We start from the raw sequence: 20,828 nt of genomic DNA, 5'->3' as shown, positions 1-20,828 counted from the left end.
CTGTACACTTAGCTTCCTTTTATGCTTCATATTTCATGTGACCTCTGCTCTCTGCTGATTCGCTCCACCCTTGCCCATGTGACAGCAGTCTTCTTCCGCATTCATTTTAAGTGGCTACCGCAGTCAGCTACATGCCCCAGCTTTTTGACAAATGATGGTGCATTTCACTGTAGGCTTCAGTGTTCTCCACTGTCTCTTCTCTAAATCTGTCCCAGTTCATACTTTCTTTATTAAGTGCTCCATTCATCACAGTGGTTCGACAGTTCCATGACTTCATGCTCAGACATGCCCTGGATGATGGTGAACCTTCTGACCCATTCCCAGTCACTAATGGAGTTAAACAGAGCTGCATGTTAGCACCGACCCTCATCAGCATGTTTTCCTCTGCCATGTTCTAATCAGATGGTGCATGGATGGAAGCTGCTGAATCTGAGGCAACTCTAGGAAAAGCACAAGGTCTCCAAAGACATACTTTGCGATTTCCTGTTTGCCGATGACTGTGCACTAGCTGCTGGTTCAGAGCTGGTTCAGGACATGCAACGTAGTATGGACTTGTGCTCCAATGCATGAGACAACTTCGGCCTTATGATCAGCATGAAGAAAACTGAAGTAATGCACTAGCCTGCTCCAGGAAAGTCCTATCTTGAGCCAAAGGTTTCAGTCCATGGCCAGACCTGTCAGCAGTGGATAAGTTCACTTATCTCAGCAGCACTCTCTCTCAAGCTGTTTATATTGATGACGAGACACATGCAAGAATTTCCCAAAGCAAGTGTAGCCTTCGGCATACTTTCATCATCAGTCTGGGAATGAAGAGGAGTAAAGTCTGCCTACCAAACAAAGTCTATTGAGCAATAGTCCCACCCACTCGGCTGTACGCATGCAAGATTTGGACTGTGTCCAAGCCTCATGCCAAGAAGCTCAACCATTTTCATTTATCCTGACTTTGGAAGCTTCTGAAGATCAATTCGCAGGTGCTCATCCAAGCTAGCATGCCAAGCATCAGCATCATATTGAGATAGTCACAACTGAGTTCGGCTGGTCACTTAGCCAGAACGTTTGACAATACTATGGAAAACTCGAGCCTGGGGTGCGGTCTCATGCCTCTCTAAGGAAGCGCTACAAAGGAAGTGCTTCACTTAGGAATTTTGATATTGACTGAGTCCCTTGAGAAGCTCGTCCCGGGTTGCTGCACCTGGTGTAACCAAACAAAAAATAGTGTGGCCTCCTTTGAAAGCAAGTACAAAGCAGACGCAAAGAAAAAACACAGGGAGGAAATCCCAAGCCAGCAACTCATCCAAAACTCAATCGTCTACGGTATCCTGTCCTATTTGCAGCAGAACCTTCCGGCGCAGGTTGGCTTTAGCAGTCACCTGTACCCACTGGAGCCATACCAAACATCCCAGATGAGGAACAAGATCATTTTCATCTTGAAGGACGAATAACACAAAGAAGAAGACTAAGTGCTCCAGGGGTTTCCTTTTATATGTGGTAATTATTGTAGCTTTGAAAGGGAGCTGGATTGGTTGCATGTCCCACTTCTAATCTGTTTTGTTTACTGACATTTGCAAATCTAGCTGGGATAAGTCTTTTCATGCCTGTGTAGATATGGATTCCAATGAAAAACAGGATAGTATTGTTGTGTGCAAGTTTTCATCTGGAGACCATTTTTACTGATAAGTTTGTGCAATTTCAAATGAAAGAGTTGCTTTGTTTTGTACTGCCAGGCAGACAAAATTAGAATGAAGCACTTTTAAAAAACTTTGGTTTCCATGACAATGTGATTCTAATAAGTAGTTAATGACCTCTTCATTTAAAAAAAAGTATACAGGTTATAAGTTTGATGAAAAGGGGAAGATTAAAGACTGAAGGAAATCAGGTAATCAACAGAGCAAGAGATTTTGGAAAAAAGACAGAGCTTGGGGGTAATAGCTTCAAAGATGCAAAAACTGAACAGAGGCAGGGAGAGGGCAGTTTCACCTCCTAGTTTCCTTGTCCATTAACCAAGCAAACACCATTCTCATATTTTCAACTTTGTCACATAGGTCACTATCACACATGTATGTAAGTTAGCCAGGCAACAAACTAAATTCATCAATAAAAACAGGGCACAATCAACTCTCTGTAAATTTTGCAGCATCCCTAGACAATAATATTCAATATTTCCTACAACATTGCAAGTGATCAGCATCAAAGAAACAATCATGTCATCATTGGTCAAAATGCAACATTGAGGAGCTTACCCAGTCCTCAAGCCTAAATCAACTGAAAACTCAATTCCAAACCACACAAAATGAGTAGCCTTTCATACGAAGAATTTTTTTAAAAAATCACTTAAAATCAAGACAGTCGATAACCACTGACAAAAAGTACAACTTCCATTCCTATTTCAAATGAATAACATTCTATTTATACAAATTGTGAAGTTGTGTCAGGACATTAAAAAAAAACTCTTCAGATTAAGCAGTGTAGCACTAATGGAGTTCATAAATGATACTGAAACTCTTCCCAAGCACTCATCTTACCTGGCAGGTTCAGGCTTTTTACTTTCACAGTTGGCTAACCACAGATAATCCTGTGGATCTTCCTGACTGGATAACGATTCTAGATGTCGCACGCTGATCGGCTGATAGGGGGGAGGTAGCGAGCCCATGCAAACTGCTGGCCGTACAGATGGCTGTACTGAAAGAGGTACCTCAGTACCAGCATTACCAGAGGGATTCGATGGCTTAACTGCATCTATAACAGGGCATAAAAAGAGTAGTGTTATAAATAAATGTATTGAGATAAAAAGAACCCTAACAATGACGTTCAACTTTAATGACATTAATTGGGAACACGGCAGGGGGTTAGATCAATATTTGAAAATTCAAAGAATTGATCATTCTACAATTTATTTGAAAATTAAATTCAAATTGTGGCAGTGCATTCTGAAAACATTCTAATATTCTGAAAGCTTCACCAAATTGCATCCTGTATGAAAAATTAAACCAGATGCACTAGAAATGTTAATTATACAGAACTGTATTTCAATGTAATGGGTAGACTGTAGAACAATCTTTCTGTATTTCACAAAGTTTCAAAGACATTTTCTCTGGAGCTCAAAATATGTCAAAGACTCCAGAAGAAATTTTTTTTTTTCCAGATGTCAAATTCTTCCCTCTGCAGTTTGACAAACAGGTTTTGTGGCTGGAGAAATGTAGGCATTGTAGGTAAAGAGTAGTTCCATAACTTTTTAAAATCCTATTTCACTGATCATTCTTAGAAACCCAGCAGCAACTGAATTGTACTCTCACAAACTGGAATGAGATACTGGACTAAATCATCATTTTGGGGAGGTTCTTTTGGGAGGCAAGATAATATTTTGAGTATTAACAAAGCTGATCCAGCAGTGAAACTATTCCGTCTCTCAAACTCTGCCTGCGCTTCCCCCACTCCCCAGCAAAATTACCCGTTGTTGAACATCTTGACAACAAATTTCCATAAGCAGCAAAACCACGTATGAAGCAAAATGTGCATTTTTCTTGGGCAGAAATGGATTATTGATAAATTGCTTAGTGACAAAAGAATAGCATGCTCATGACATTCTTGTCATTTTAAATGAGGAAAATGCTGTATCATGAGACTACCTCAATTAGACAGAAACCACTGCCCAAGATGTTGAAAAATATTATGCAGCACAATTTACACTCCCAACTCCTAAAAACTTCTCTCGTTGTCTCCAAGTTCAGTCTCTGGTGGTACACATGCAAACCTCTTGCTTGTGGAATTCTCTCACCTTCATCAAGAATGAAACAAAGAAAGGAATGATGACAATGCCTGACACAGAGCTGTCCCTTGGGTATGGCGAATCGGAGTGACCGCCCCAGGCCTCACACTTTGACATCATGGTGTCAGATGTAATAGTTTGTAGTACATACCAGCTGATTTGAGGTCTCTCGCACTTTAAGTTCAAGATGAGTGTTTACTGTTGGATATAAGCGAATAAATGAAGCAGGTATCCCCTCTCCAAAACTCATAAAAGGGTAGAAGAGAAAGCAGATTAAAACCACATGAATTGGGATAAATCCCTGCCAAGGCGGCAGGCCGGGCAACCAGAAGCGCAGTGTGGGCTCAGCACCGTCCATCCCCCTTGGAGACTGCAGTGCTGACCTAGGCGGCAGCAGTGGAGCAGCTTTTATTCCAACTCTCATTCAGCACAGAGGGGCAAGATGAAGTTTCTGAAACAGTTAACATCTTTATAGCCAGCATATAGCGCACAGCGTCCAACCTGGGGGTCACTCACTTGCTGTGTTTATTTTTGGTCACAGGTAATTTAAACCCTCCGCTTGTTTTATTTTTCTCCCAGTACGCATTTGCAACTAACATTTGCTTAACGTTGGAAGATGGACAGTCATTTAAGTCGCATTATTTATTGCATTGAGTTTGTACTTTTTAAAGAAGTAGTTGAACGCAGTGAATGTCCTCACTCCAATGTTTAGGCCAGAATTTTCCAGTCTTCCTGTGGGGGGGCCAGGAGGCCAATGAAATCTCCATTAACATTGGCGGAACCAGAAGATCCCGCCATCGTGAAGGCTGGAAAATTCCACCCTTAAAGTTTTTTTCCAGTTGGGGTGTGTTAGTCAAAATGTTATAACAGAATCCCATAGAGATCACGGATTTCTTCTTAACAAAAGGAGAGCCAACAATTATGTTCAGCCTTGGAAGCAAGGTGTAGTTTTACATATGACACAGTTATCACAGTCAATAGTGTATTACGTGCTTGTGACCAAGTGCTCAGTAGCTGGGATGTTGCTGGTGCTCCTTTTCATACACACACTCAGGGGCCCAGCCATCAGAGGAAACTTGTCTAAAAATGTTATGGAGGGCCCACACAGTGTGATGTGTCCTGAGTCCCGCACCCCCCTAGGGATGGCCCTGGTCTGACGCCCCTACATTGATGAATGAAACAGCTTCTTGTCGATTGGCTTGAACAAACAGAATCTGAATAAGCTAAAAACCCAGCAAAGGGGTTAATGGCTTAGAAATTGCATCTCTCCTCGATGCCTTATATAATTTCTAATTAGATGCTTTTTAGCGCCAGATAGCAGCTGGAAATTACATTTTAACATGTCGCCAAGATGAATGTCCTTTATGTTCAGACATAGCCCTGTGAAGCAGGGGTCAAAATAAGTTTTTTCCCTCTAGGGCTCCATTTAGATTTTCTTGAAGGCTACATTTTGATTTTTGGGGGTTATTTTTTGATTTTTGGGGGCTCCAAAGTGACTGCATCATTTCAACTTTTCAGCTTTACATGTATTATAGGATGAAGTCCATACAACAAGACATGACCTTGCTGCATTATTTACATCATAGGCAGGGAAGCTTCAGTGGGAAAGGTGTCATCATCCATGAGCTAAGATTGCCTGCCATCTGAAAAGTTTCTGCTCATCACCTAAATACAATTCCAAATTCACAATAATGCACTAAAACATCCTCCCCAACTAACACCATCACAAGATTACAGGGAAATTAAATTGGGACAGGCTCTCTCCCTCTGTTGGCTGTTGCACTTGACAATATTTTCCATTTTGAAAAGGGCAGGATGTCTCTCCTTTCTCCTGCAAATTCTGACTACACAGTGACATCAGCTTTAAATGCCTTACATCTAACTAATCCAAGGCAAAGTTCAAAATGTCTTTGGCCTCTTGCTGCCAAACAGCCGTGTCAATGTTAGCCTTGATCTTCATTGCAAGGGCACACAAGAAGACTGCGAAATATCCTAGTGTACACGCCTGAAGCTCATCTACTTTCTATTTACCACAATGGGTTCATCCCCATTGTGAATCAATTCCAGTTCTCTGGCTAGTGCATCTCTCTCAATCTGTGTTTATTGCCTCGGGGAAACGACCCTCTCCATTTCATTGCCGACTATGTTATACCATGCCCTGTCAAGATACAAATAGGTGGATTCTCGATTGGTGGACCATTAGGTTGTTACAGGAGGCAGCCTTCTTCTCAAAGTCTACTCAATTCAAGTCACTCTCACCAATATCATTATAGGGCCCCTGACCCCTGTGATGTCGTGGCACCTAACCCCCCCCACCAATGTATTTTGAATCCTGTTGTGAAGGATGCAGAAGATTACGTATGGATCAGGAAAGAAATTCAGTCCATATTATTTCATGCATCCAGAATCCGATGCATTCTTTGCCACTCCGCCCCTTCTCAATACAGTGTATTATAGCACCAATTGCTTATTAAATGATTCCAGGGTTACTGTGTTCTCAGTCTTCATGGAAGTCTATTCCAAGCATTGATTACTTTCTCTGAGAGAGAAAAAGTCCTCGTATCAACCCTAAAATTACCTTCTGCTAGTTGAAACTTGTGTCCTCTTTTTCTACTCTCAGTCTGATTTGAAGTTGTATTCTTGTAATCTAGATTGATGTTTTTGTATTGTTAACTTATTTACTTCTTTAGGATTTCACCCCAGGCATCTCTTTTTCAATGGTGAAAAGCTCAAGTCACACAAGTCTTTCCTCGCAGCTCAGATCTTTGATACTAGTGATTAACCTCACAGCTATTTACTGCACTCCCTCCAGTGTTTGAATGTATTCCTTTTTCATGATGTCTAGAGTCTGACATAGTACCCAGTGTGTACTTTGACCAGAGCTTCCTCTGACTTGTGTTCTACTATATTGTTAACATTCTTCTGGATTATTCATTGCTTCTCTGCATTGGCTGGACCTGTTGAGCATCGCGTCTACCAAGACTCAAGTCACAGGTCCCTTTCAGCTTCATCCTTAACTACTCTAACATGATTTATGGAGTATTTCAACCATTTTTACTTTTCTGTGTGCAATTCTTTGTCTGTATTCAATTTCATCAGGCCCACTCATCCTTGTTTAACTTATTTTGTAATTTCTGAGCTATCTTCAGGAATTCCACATCTTCCTCCAAATTTGACATCATTGGCAAATTTAACCAATATAAATTGATCATTTGAATTCAAGATATCAAAGTAACTTAGAAATAGTAGTTGCTCCTAACATTGAGCCTTAGGACTTCCTCTCGCTATGAGATTACTGCCCTTCGATGAGTTTCTTAATCTTCCCCTGAATCCCCATGGCTTTGAGTTTAGCTAGCCATTCATGGGCCAGGATTTTGCGCTGAGTAGGCAGGCGCGCGCCAGACCCGCTCAAGTGTAAAATGATGTGCGATGACGTCGGGTGAGTGTCCCAACGTCATCGCGCATTCACACGATATTTTCGGTCAGCGGGCACGTGCGGGAGTTGGCAGCACGCCCGGGGACAATTAGAAGGCATATTAGGGCCATTAACAATCTAATTGATCTAAATTTGGTGAAAAGGCCAGGCGGCCTTTGCATTTTTTGTGAAATTTCATCCACGGGATGAGGTTTCGACCCATCATTAAAAAAAATTCATCCTAATTTCTAACATGTCCCTGCTCATGTGACAGAGTCACATGAGGGGATTTTTTTTTTACACCTCAAAATTCTTTATTTTTTTATTCTGAAAACTGCTCATCTCCCTGAGGAGCTCTGTGCCTCAGGGAGCTTTTCCCAAGTGTGCACGCACGAAGTTCGCGCTTGCCCTCCTCCCCCCTACACAGGCAGCGCTGAGCACTGCAGCGCACGTTTCGCGCTGGGCGGGCCTTAATTGGCCCACCAGCGTGAAATCGCGGTCCGGCCCCGATCATGGGCAACGGTCGGCTTCCCGACCGCTCCCGCCCACCTGACGAGGAAAAAATTCTGCCCATGGAACCATCGAATACCTTTTGGAAGTTGAAGAACATAACTTTGTAGGATTAACTACTGTCCACTTAGGAATCACTTCATCAAAAGATCTTAAGGAAGTTGGCCATGAAGGTTCTTCCTCATCTAAAACAGTGTTGAGACTGTGTACTAATGCTCTATCATTCTTCTTGAAAATGGATACCATGTTAGCCTGCGTCCAATGAAGTGCTACCTCTTTAGTGTCCACTAACACGATCAAAATGATTTGCAGTGCTTCACAAATCTCAGCAGTTTCACTCAATACTCTGGGACCAACTAGTTTTGGGGTTTCAGTTTGCTCAAGACATCAACCTCATTGAGAGCAAAGCCCTGAATTAAACCTTTGTACAAGTAACTTTAACATGTTAAAAAGGAAATAGAGGTAATCGATTTAGGGTCAGGCTTGTTGAGTTTGAGCTTGCTGGTCCCATGAGGTTTTGGGGGGGGGGGGGGCAGGGGAGGAGTGGTAGATTTTAATGTGAGCAAGCATGTGGGTTGGATGCAGCTAGAGTTAAGACCTGGAAAAATAGGTGTGTGTTGGGAAGCCAGCTCTAACGTGCTAACTTCTGCATTTAACTCAATGCATTAGGCTGCACACACTCAATCCCTTTAACAGAGGCAGGTTGTCAGCTTCAATATATTAATTGCTCGATTACAATGATATTAATGTGGCTTTTGCAAATGAACTGTGGGTCCACGGAATTCCTGGCACACAACAGTGAAAGTCGGGTGAGAATACAGTGGCAACTGAGGGCACTGATGACACAATGCGACAGGGAAATTTTTAAAAATTCATTTACGGGATGTAGGTGTTGCTGGCTAGGCCAGCATTTATTGCCCATCCCTAATTGCCCTCGAGAAGGTGGTGGTGAGCTGCCTTCTTGTACTGCTGCAGTCCATATGGTGTAGGCATATCCAGTGTTGTAAGGGAGCGAGTTCCAGGATTTTGATCCAGTGACAGTGAAAGAACTGTGATATATTTCCAAGTCAGGATGGTGAGTGGCTTGGAGGGGAACTTCCAGGTGGTGGTGTTCCCATGTGTCTGATGCTCTTGTCCTTCTAAGCTGGTAGTTATCGTGTGTTTGGAAGGTGTTGTCTAAGGAGCCTTGGTGAGTTCCTGCAGTGTACCTTATAGATAATACACATTGCTGCCACTGTTCATCAGTGGTGGAGGGAGTGAATGTTTGTGGATGGGGTGCCAATCAAGCTGGCTTTGTCCTGGATAGTGTCAAGCTTCTTGAGTGTTGTTAGAGCTGCACTCAGCCAGGCAAGTGGAGAGTATTCCATCACTCCTGACTTGTGCTTTGCAGATGGCAGACAGGCTTTGGGGAGCCAGGAAACGAGTTACTCACTACAGGATTCCTAGCCTTTGACCTGCTCTTGTAGCCACAATATTTGTATGGCCAGTCCAGCTCAGCTTCTGGTCAGTGGTAACCCCCAGGATGTTGATAGTGGAGGATTCAGCAATGGTAATGCCATTGAATGTCAAGGGGCGATGGTTAGATTCTCTCTTGATGGCATTTGTATAGCCAGAATGTTACTTGACACTTGTCAGTCCAAGCCTGGATATTGTCCAGATCTTGCTGCTTTTGGACATGGACTGCTTCAAGTATCCATGGAGTCACGAATGGTGCTGAACATTGTGCAATCATCAGCGAACATCCCCACTTCTGGAAGGAAGGTCTAAATACACCTCACAGCTGTTTTCTTGTCTGCTGTGTGTGAATGATTTCACTGAAAATACTTGTGCCAGGAGGTTACTTTTGGCGGTGTCTGTAGAGTAAACGTGACCATACCCATAAACCTTTGTAGTTTGGTGGTATTCCTGGGTGGTGGGGATTCTCTTATGGCTTTTGTCTTCTGCAGGTCTGCAGTGATTCCTGTTGTGGGCTCTTACAGACCTCAGCATCACCTTCAGGGAGCCGTCAGTATAACGAGGCACAGCCTTTAAATGTCTGGACTCCATTTTGTCAATTCCATCTGTTGTGCTTCCAACTCCAGCAAATTGTTTGTCTGGCATGTCCCTTTAATGTCACCTCATGCAGGCTGACATCTCACCAAATGGTAGGGAAACCCAGAAATATGGTAATACAGCGTTTGCATTTAAACGTCACCGACAGAAATGCTGCACTTACTTTCCGTCTTCCCATGCGCTACTAGATCCCACCTACTGCTCCCAACATGCCGCAAAGTTAAAATCCAGCTCTTTGTATTTGTTTCACGTGCCCAGCATTAATATTTAAAAGGTTGTCTTCTACTGAAATATTAACAAACTTCTTGCTCTAACACATTTATATTCATTCTTTAAAAAGTTTATTTGAAGTTAGCTCTTTTAAAGTTCAAAACTTTAAAGCATCAAAGCTCCTCATCTCTGGTATAACCGAATCCCAGCTTGCTTTAAATTTGCAGTGACTTTACCCTTGGTTTGCATGATTTAATTTTCGTGAGCTATTTAAGAATGCTAGGTTAAGATGAGCACCGGCTCTAATGGCTGGCTTTGCACACTTGAGTCATGGAACAGTCATGCATTACATTTACCAACTCTAATTCCAAACCTCCTGAGAATCCAATTTATATGTTTGAATGGCTGAAGTTTTTGATTCCAAGGATATATCCATTTTTCAAAAACACTATCTCTTCACAGAGCAATCTATCCTCCTTGTGCTGACCTGGTGCTCTTTAGCAAATCACAAGCATTAGCCTGGATCTTTTTCCCATTGGAAATTTCTATCCTAAAGTAGTTCTTTATGTACCTTACTTCCTCCCATAGGATCAACTTAGTTTATGTTCTATTTGACCCTGACATATCTGATGTCATTGCCTCCTTTTCTGTTCCTTCTGCATACTCTATATCTGTGAATGTTAAATTCATTTCCATCCTATGGGTTTAAACATATTTCTGATATTCCCACTATCCTGTTCCTGATTACCACAAACAGTTCCACATTTTATTTCAGCTGCTTCTTACATTCAAGTTTAATCATTTTAATTTGATTTTCTTCCTCCCCCGCCCCAGATTAAGGTACATTTCTGGATTACTGTATTCACATCTACCTGTTGACTACTCTCTACCCTACTATCTTTCCCATCTGGAATCCGGTTACTTATTCCCCTTCCCTCTCTCTTCCCCACTCTAAACACCTCCCCACTCCCTCACACCTCCATCTATTTTTCACTCTGAAATGTTCCCAATTGCTTTGTTTTGTCATCTGAAAGCCAGCCTTTATTTACCACCTCAACTTTATTGGTGAACTCTCTCCTTTCCTAAACATTGAAAGGTCAATTTTCAATGACTCCTTCAGGCGAAGAGCCTCCAAGGTGGCCAAGATGGGATCCTGAGCTGAAATGCTGGCTTAACCTGCATTGACAGCAAGATGTTACCTTGGTAAAGGAGTTGAAGTGTCTGCTTGGAATGACTGCCTGGAAGATCTTTAAGGAGTTGACTGCCACTTCAAAATTCTGCTTGCGCTCAGTGAGGGTGCAGGCATTTTGAAGGCTAGTGCCTGTCCCAATGCCCTCTCCTAACAGCAGCTGGAGTTTCTGGTCAATGGTAACCCCTCAGGATGTTGAAGATGGGGGATTCGTTGAAGGTAATGACATTAAATACCAAGTGTAGATGGTTAGGTTCTCTCTTGTTGGTGGGGATGGTCATTGCCACTTATTAGCCCAAGCCTGAATGTTGTCCAGAATGCTGCATGTGAATATATCATTATCTCAGGAACTGTGAGTGGAACTGAACATTGTGCAATCGTCAGTGAATATTCCCATTTTTGACCTTAAGATGGAAGGAAGATCATTGATGAAGCAGCTGAAGATGGCTGGGCCTAGGACACTACCCTGAAGAACTCCTGCAATGATGTCCTGGGACTGAGATAATTGACCTCCAAAAACCACAACCATCTTCCTTTGTCCTTGATATGATTCCAACCAGGAGACAATTTTCTCCTGATTCCCACGAATTTCAATTTTACCAGGACTCCTTGATGCCACACTCGGTCAAATACTACCTTGATGGCAGTCCCTCTAACCTCACCTCTGGAATTCAGCTCTGCTGTCCGTATTTGGGCTAAGGCTGTAATAAGGACAGAAGCAGAGTGGTCGTGACCAAAGTGAATGGCTTCCTACGCCTATCAGGACTCACCTGAAGTGCTCAATTACCAACGGAATGCTCAGTTTCTATTTCTAATATTTTATTCAGTTTTTGGATTGCCTATTTAAATTTGGCAGGACTTGAAGGGAATTAACCTTACAGTGCCATTTCCTAATTGGTGGATTTAAGGTTTACCACCATTGAGTGTGCAGCAGTGATAAAAGATCTATCCAAATGTTCTGAGGTGCCAAACTCGGAGAACCTAGCAGTATGTAAAACTCTGAAACACAAACAAATCTGCAGGCATGGTGTTCAAGTCCTGAAGTGCTCCATCCTATTCACCTGTAGAGGTGATCAGACTTACTGGTCCATTCATCAAGTCCCTTGCAGAAATGATGTTGCTCATGTGTCGCATCATCCACTCTCAGACAGGCAATCCCATGGGACAAGTATTAAAAACAAAAAAAAAAATCAGAGGAAAAACAATCAGGAAAATATATGAAAAAAACACTCTGGGAATTTTTTTTTTAATATTCGTGCATGGGATGTGGGTGTAACTGGCTAGGCCAACATTTATTGCCCATCCCTAATTGCCCTTGTTTAGGGGGCATTTAAGAGTCAACCACATTGTTGTGGGTCTGGCGTCACATGTAAGCCAGACCAGGTAAGGACAGCAGATTTTCTTCCCCAAAGGACATTAGTGAACCAGATGGGTTTTTACGACAATCGACAATGGTTTCATGGTCACCATTAGACTTTTAATTCCAGATTTTTATTGAATTCAAATTCCACCATCTGTCATGGTGGGATTCGAACCCACCATGAGCATTACCCTGGGTCTCTGGATTATCAGCCTAGGGACAGTACCACTATGCCACCGCGTCCCCAGGTGAGAATTCTTGAGAATATTTTAATGAGAGGACATCAGGATCCAGGACATCCTGAAACGCCGATTTCTCTTTCCACAGTTGCCACTTGGCCTCTAGTATTCTAGGGTTTTCTGTTTTTATTTCAAATTTCTAGAAAAATACTGCAGATGCTTTTGTACCTGGGAAATTCTTCTCTGATCCCCAAAGACAAGCAAACTCCAGGAGTCTACCAAAATTGCTAACACTAATCCCTGCTAGCTCCACCTGCTTTTTTGTAATTTCAGATACATTCTACCCACAGGAATTCACCCAGCTCCCTTTTTAACACCTGTAGCAAATTCAGGCACACCACACATTTTTGCAATATTAACAGTCATCAACCTCGATAACAAAATAAATATTTCCTGGCTTCTAACCTAACACTGTGACTTCTTATTTGGTGCCCCTGCCCCCAAGTCCTCTTTATTCTGTCCAGCTTAACCAACCTATTCAATTTGTTACGATCAGGTGAGGAGGGGTCGAATGACACCCACTCTTTTCCCACTCCTCATTTGACTGCAACAGAATTTTCTGAAAAAGATATACTACCAATTCAGTGCATGTTTAACCATTTATGTGCTGTGATCATAGAATGCACAACCAAGACAGGTTTTCTTGAGTTTTAATAAAGAGCTCAGCTTTATTTCCTTCAAGGAGTCCCTGTTTGCACAAGGGGCATCCCTGGGTGTTCACGATCAGCAAACAGGGTTCAAAGCTTGAAAGATAGGTTGGAGAGAGAGGGAGGAAGAAGGAACCCTGCTTGGATCGTCCCTTGGGAGCTTGTCAGCTGCTTTTTCTCTTATTGCAAAGAAAGTAGAAGCTAAAACACACAAAGGGTGGTCTGTCTCATGGCCATCACCAGTGATTCAAACATGGTCATTACCAGTATATTCCCCTTGTAACTTAATCAGTGCATATTTGGAATCCTCTCTCTCAGCCAGGGTTCCATTCTTCAAGTGATTGGATGTAAAGTGTATTTCCATTGTAGCTTGATGAGTTCATGTTTGGGAACCCTCTGTTGAATATCCCAGGTGACTGCCTTGATGCCTTGCTAATGGGGAAAGGATAAGTGGCTCACTCATTTTCTCCTGAGGTCATTGCCCTTGATGGGTCTTCGCAGGTATGGTGTCTCCATCTCAATGGATTGGAATGAGGAGGGTACAGTGGTGCAAATTGGGTAGCCATCTTTGGCTACGAGTTCAAGTCACACTTAGTCTCGGTTTTTCTCTGTTTTTAAAAGTTTAATTCAGGTTTTCCAGCTGGTGGATTAAAAATAATATTTGGCATGAAGTATGTTTTCATGACAGATCAAAGAAGAACCATAAATCACCCAGGAATTGATCAATGTGATGGTCCTCCTTTGGACTCCCTCCAAGGCTTTGATATTCCCCTGACTGGTGAGTGGAGCAAAACCAAGCATACTAGTTAATATAGAGTTGCACATGTGACTTCTAAAGAATATTTATTGTGGCTTTGTATTTCACTGTTCAGGCTATACTACCCAAACAACTTGTTTGCCTTCTCTACAGCCCCATAACATTGCCTCTGAGTTTTAAGTATTTTGTGAATGAGGTAGGTCTCTTATCTGTTCTGCAGTCAAGCATGACAAGCAAATCTAGAATTACCATGATGCAAATGCCTTAGTACATTGAAATTATCAACATAAGGACTTTGACACCGAGCCCAGTCACCAATATATCTAAATCAGCCTTCAAAGTATTTTGCTCAAAATCCTAATTCCCACATAAATTTGCTGATACCACAAAGGTATAAGGATTGTACTAACAACGTCTTCATCCAAATCATTGTTAAAGATGGTTAAAACTAAGGTCGTAACCCAGATCCCTACAGGACTGCGCTAATGTGGGTAATTGTGTCAGCCTGATTGGCCTGCTATACCAGGTGGATACTGTAACCAAAGCCCATGCAAAAGCGGCAGAGCTGGGGTCAGGCATCCGAATGAAAGATAAGGGATTAAATTTTGTCATTAGTATGCTGATCCCGGCATCGAGATGAATTCCGGGTTGGGAACCCAGAAGAGGGAGTGGTAGGATAGCGGGCGTGAGCTTTCCGGAGATGGCCAATTAAAAAGCAACCTCCAGGCTGGTACCAGATATGGAAGGACCAGAGGGGCCAAAGGGAAGGGTGGCTGGCAGCCCCACTAAAAATAGTATGTGCTGGTCCAGTGAACAGAGGGAGAAAGCACCACAACATGGAGGCGCACCACTAATGCTGGAACTGGCAGACATGTCCTAACGCCCAGAACTACCAGGTGGATCTGTCTGTGGGGGAAATGCTTCCACTTGAAAGCTTTTGCCTGTGAATGTGCTAATTGAAACCTATATACTCATTTGATGATAACACTGCATATTCATTTCATGGCACTCCACCCTCACACCATGCTTTCACCTTTTGTAATGAGACAAGTTGCACACAGCAGGGGCCCTGTGCGTCTCTGGCAAACTGCCATTGCCCTAGGAAACCAGTTAATTGATGCTATAGTGGCTGTAATTGGCTTCTTGCCACAGCCAAGCAGGTTGATTTCCAGGCACGCAGCCATTCCCTGGGAAAACCGGCCAGAGGCAGGAAATGTCAGTGAGTTGGTCCAAAGCACTATTTTATCATTTTCCCAGCCCCCGCCTCCAAACCAGTGCTGGAAAAATTCCCCCCCAAGGAGCTCAACAGGTCAGGGTCTGGGACAAAGACTAGCGAAGCTCAACAAGCATCAGGGCAGAGGTCAGGAGCAAAAGAACGGAGGAGGTCAAAAAGTTTTAGGATCCAGAGCAAAGCTGTTCCAATGATAGTCAGAGTTGAGTTGAAAGGGTGAGTCAGCTCTCATATTTTCATTCAAAAGTTTATAATGTGTTCAATTTAATTTTGTGACAAGAAATAGTCAATAACCAGGCTGGTTAAAAGGGAATGTGGAACAGCTGCCCAAAATAGCTGGCGCGCTTAATACGGGTCATTTGCCTGATATAGGCAGCTGTTCAGGATAAGCAGGGATGTTTTAAGTGGTGGGGCCTGTACAGGCTATTTGCCATCAAACAATTTTGTCACCTCTTCAAAAATTTCTGTCAAGTTGGCAAGACAGGATTTACATTTTCAAGAGAACCTCGAGAATCCCTAGTAAGCAGCACTGTTTCAAAATAATTGTGCAGAGCATCTCTAATAATTCCTTCAAGTATCAAATGTCAAATTGGCATACATTTGCTAGACACTGACTTGCTCCCTTTGTTAAATATAGGCACCACAGGCTTCCATCCAGTCAATGGAAACATTCCCAGACTATAATGAACTGATAAATATATGAGCCAAGTGATTGGCACTTACTGAGGTGAATACAACCAGAGCCAGCAATCCAATCCCAGCAAGGACTAATCTTGCATCAAATTAAGGATTCAATATTGACATAATTTTTACCTACCAGCTATAGCAACTCTGTAACGTCCTTAATAGTGAAAACAGATCAAAATTAACTCTATTATTTCTTGCTCTACTTCTCTTCACATGCCTCAACATCACGAACATTAATAGCTAATACAGTACCCAGTCCCACTCAGCAGTACTTCAGACAGAAACACTAGCAATGGCATTTATCCCTGCAACCCCAATGCTTTGCAAAAATCAGCACTCTAAATTGCTACTCATCATCCAGGTATAAACAACTATTCTGAATATGCCAAGGGCTTATATATTGTGAAATATGTAAAGAGACATGCAAGAGCTTCTCAGACACAAATATGCATTTGGCTGACTAGATCTCTTCAATGTCTCAAGTTACCAATTGCAGTTTTATATTTGAAAATTGTAAAATAGCTTTCTTTATATTGCTAAATTATAATCTCATTATGAAGTGTCTCACTCAGATTCATCCATCAGCCTCAGTTAGGTCATCAATTGACATAAATCATTATTTCCACCTGAGAATTTCCAGGAAAAGTGACACAGACACCTCAACAGGTTTAAATACTGGAATTCTGAGGTATCAAATGAAGGAAATTCAATACATAGTTGGCATCACATTCAATTTCCATTCAACACCAGTACAATAAGTAGACTGCATTCAGGGCATAGGCTGTATTTTTCATTGAAAAGATTGGCACTGCCCCCACACCCCCCAAAAAGTCGGTAGCAAGCCCGCCTCCACAGGGCCAGAAAGATATGATTTTATTTTACCATCAGGCTGCTAAGTGGGTTAGGTCATGGCTTTTGCCCCACTTGGAAGGTGTGCCGCCTCAAGAGAGCTGCTGGCCAATCAGATGGCCGGCAACTCTCCAGTCCCAGCAGCCGGAGTGGTGGCCACTGCTGGAACTGCAGCCAGTGCCCCAGAGGAATTGCATAGAGGCTGGGCTGCAAGTTAAGTCAGGCAGGTTCCGGCAAGGGAGACGAGGGGCTGTGATCGGGAGACCAAAGTGAGGTGGGGGGAAATAAATTGGGGTGGCAATCACTGTTTGGGGGGTAGTTGGGTGGGGGGGGGGGGGGGGGGGTGTAGTTGGGTGGGGGGGTGGGAGAGACTCTGTCAGGTGTAGGGTGCCACTTAAGGGCCTCAATTGGCCCAAGGACAGGCAGGTGAGCTGCCCCACACCTACTCTGCCACTGGTAAAATCCCAGTGGAGGCAGGCACCTGCCATGCCACCTGATTTTATGCCTCTGGCCCATCTGCAAACTCGGACCGGCGGGGTAGTGGATGGCATAAAATTCCAGCCATATTTTCAAAGCACACTTGGAAAAGTGAAATCAACCAACCACAAGTCACTTTGTCTGGATTGGGTTATAGTGTTCCGTTTTAATGCCTGCTTAACTCTTATTTGCTTCAATTGTTTTAATTGCAAATCAAGGCATTAAACTTTTTTTTAAGCCTGGAAACATGGTGATGATAGCCAAACTCCACAGTCTAGCCTGATAATCATTTCCCTTCCTATATGTTAACTTTACATCAATCTGACAGTGCATAACTTTGTTGTCCCATTCAACCTTGTCCATAGGTTCAAACTCCACATCTACTCCTGCATCAAGACTGTGCACATCCATTTGAAAATAAAATCTCCGTTTCATCCCAACTGTCATTGAAACCCATGTTCAAGTTTGTAATCTCCAGACTTAATTTCTCAAATGCCCAGAGCTCCACCCTACACAAACTGCCTCATCCAGAACTCTTGTCACCTCTACCCTGTGAAGGGTTTGATATGATCCCCACAGTGAGTAATAACTTTTAAAGAGGGAGGAAACCCCACAACACCAATGGTAAGAAAACCACTGGATAGGATTTCACTTTTTAAAAACTTTTACTGTAGCAAACCAACTAAAATCAACATACAGTGGAATCTTGATGAGTCAAACTTGGCCGGCACGAAATTCTGCTTGTGTTGAAGTTATCAACCATTCCCGCTGGCAGAATAGCAAAAGCAATGGAACAATGCCCGTGAATAGCCAAATTTCTGCAGTGATTGGGTTAGCCAAACTTTTGTTTGGCGCCAAGAGAAATAATGTTGAAATCAGGGGGCATGTGATTGTGCCTGAGTAAAGTGGTTGGGTCTAAGCGCACTCAAATTTCTCCGTGAAGCAACTTGTAAAGCTTGCAAATATGGCAGGACCTGTAAGAAAGTTAAGTGTTGTCGATTGGATAGAAAAGTTGATGGAGCAAGTGGAAAATTGTGCTATGAGGTGTAAGGCAGACATCATAAAAGAGTGGGAGATTCCCCCATCAAGTTTGTCCACCATTCTGAAGGCCAAGGAGAACATCTTGGAACAGTTCAACAAACAGGCATTTTCTCCAGCAAGAAGAGGATCAGAATGACTATCTATCCCGACATCAAATAAGCTCTGCTAACCTGGTACATTCAACCCAGCACAAGTAGAGAATATATCAATCTCCGGCTCAATCCTGCAGGAAAGGGGTGTCGTCATGGCGAAGAAGCTGGGACACATGGAGTTCATCTGCAACAATGGATGGCTGGACCAATTCAAGACAACACACGACATTGTCTTCTGCTCAGCAAGTGATGGGGGGTGGGGGTTGCTATTATGATAGCCATGACACATGATTGTACATGGACAAGACCATTTTGGAGCCAAAGAGACATTTTTAACACGGATGAAACCGGACTGTTTTGCTGTCTTTTGCCAGGCTACGCTTTGATGTTTAAGGGTGCATGTGTAATGACAGAAAGTGGAGCAAGGGACACATCACTGCTACGGTCTGCACCAACATGAATGGCGCCAAAAAGCTGCCACTTCTTGTGATGGGGAAGTCGAAGAAGCCACGGTGCTTTGCAAAAGTCAAGACGCTATCCACATAGAATGAGGCAAATAAAAATGCCTGGATGACCTCCAGCATTTTTGAGAAATGGGTCAGGGAAGTGGACAAAACATATCAATGAAGGAAAAGGAACACTGCTATTATCATAGAGAACTGCCCTGCGCACCTCGACATCACCAATCTGAAGAGCATCAAGCTGATTCTCTTGCCTCCCAACACCATGTCCAAGCTCCAGTCGATGGATCAGGGGGTGATTAGGAACATGAAAACCCACTAGTGAAGGCAACTGATCTCTCAGGCTATTAACATCATCAGTAAGAAGTGGGACAACAATCCCACTGTACTAAGGGGCCATTTTAATGCTGAAAAAGGCATGGAAGGTGGTGAAGGAAGCCACAATTGCAAACTGCTTCAACCACGCTTGGTTTAAACAGGCTACGGCTGCACAAGACAACGAGAACCAGGAGGAGCAGGGTAATGCCAACCAACACGATGACAAGGCACTTTCCCCTTGCCTGTGGGGGTGCTGGTATGAAGATTCCAGTAGAGACAACCATGGAAACTTATGCAGAGGTAGACGATGCCGTATGATGCATGGTGGAACTGACAGATGATACCATTGTAGATGCAGTAGGTTCTCCAGCCGAGGAGGCCGATGACCCTGAAAATTCCAATGAATGCCCGCCCGTTCCCCTGGGCGATACCATGAAGGTGTAGAGATTCTCTCGGATTCCGCACTGCAACACGAAAGCGCCAAAAACATGTTGTCAATGCAGTCAAATATGGCAGATTGTATCGAGCACGTCCAAAATAATCATGCTAAACAGAAAAAGGTTAGAGTTTTTCTAGTGCTAAATCCTGGCCTCTCTCAAGGTCAACCTCCAGCCCTTTCCAAGGTCCCGCCACCTGAAAATTGGGGCTGGGTGGGAAACGGCACTTAAGTGGTCATTAATTGGTCACTTAAGGGCCTCATTGGGGAAAGGGTGGGGTGGGGTCAACCTAGATCTCGCCCACTTGAGAGGTCAGGGCTGGTGAGAGCCCAGAGGGAAGGCTATTTGAAGATTTTACTGCCCCCCTTCTGCCTATAAACATACTGGTGGGGGAAACGCAAAATTCTGTCCCAGGAAGCCAATGAACTCTCTTTCATAAAACGCTTTCCTGAGCAGTTGAGCTGAAGGAATCTGGATTACTTAAAATAGTAATTCCGTTGTATTTTACTTGCTGCTAGGAAATTGTTCAAGAAGTCAACCTTCCTGTCCAAGCACCCATACCTTTTCCATGACACACTCTGAACATACATTATAGCCCCTTCGTACATCATGGCTCTATAGGGTTGAGTATGATTCTGAACATCAAGACAATGTAGCATTGAGAAAGCTCTGAACAAGAAACCTTAGCAATGTCCTAAAGACCAATGTACCCTCTAATTTTGTTGTTGTTGTGCACAGACAAACTGCATGAGCCCTTCAAAGTTTTTTGCATGGTTGCATGGGTGGTAACTTAAAGGGACCAACTGGTGTGCAACCTGTGAGGGAACTTTCAGGTTTCTGTGTGCATGCAGCTTAGAGAAAACATTGCTTAAGACTATCTTGTGAAAGGCACCGTCAGCACCAACTTGTAAATTGGGAACCTACTAAAAGTTGGCCCAAGGGTTATTATCCTTTTCATATTGCGAGATCCAGCATACTCAGCAATCAATTGTGTCCAGTGGGCTGATTTCAGAACCACTCAGTTGGCCACTTGGTTATAATCTTCTGTGAGTGAATGCTGCAAAGATCTTACAGCTACTTTGGCCCCACA

At 43.1% G+C, this 20,828-nt stretch overlaps 1 protein-coding gene across 10 annotated transcripts in view; it reads right to left on the bottom strand.

Moving 5' to 3' along the window:
• gab1 (GRB2-associated binding protein 1) overlaps positions 1–20,828 on the bottom strand; it is a 231,108-nt gene that overhangs the window by 50,070 nt on the left and 160,210 nt on the right. For all 10 annotated transcript variants that reach the window (XM_078539363.1, XM_078539371.1, XM_078539405.1 and 7 more), the window contains exon 3: positions 2,523–2,736. In XM_078539363.1, the coding sequence (XP_078395489.1) occupies positions 2,523–2,736 (214 nt within the window). The remainder of the gene's footprint in view (positions 1–2,522; positions 2,737–20,828) is intronic.

Source organism: Cetorhinus maximus, chromosome 1, assembly GCF_964194155.1.
Source record: "Cetorhinus maximus chromosome 1, sCetMax3.hap1.1, whole genome shotgun sequence".
Lineage (NCBI taxonomy): Eukaryota > Metazoa > Chordata > Chondrichthyes > Lamniformes > Cetorhinidae > Cetorhinus > Cetorhinus maximus.
Note: the sequence above shows the minus strand (reverse complement) of the source record. Positions and strands in the feature narration are given on the sequence as shown.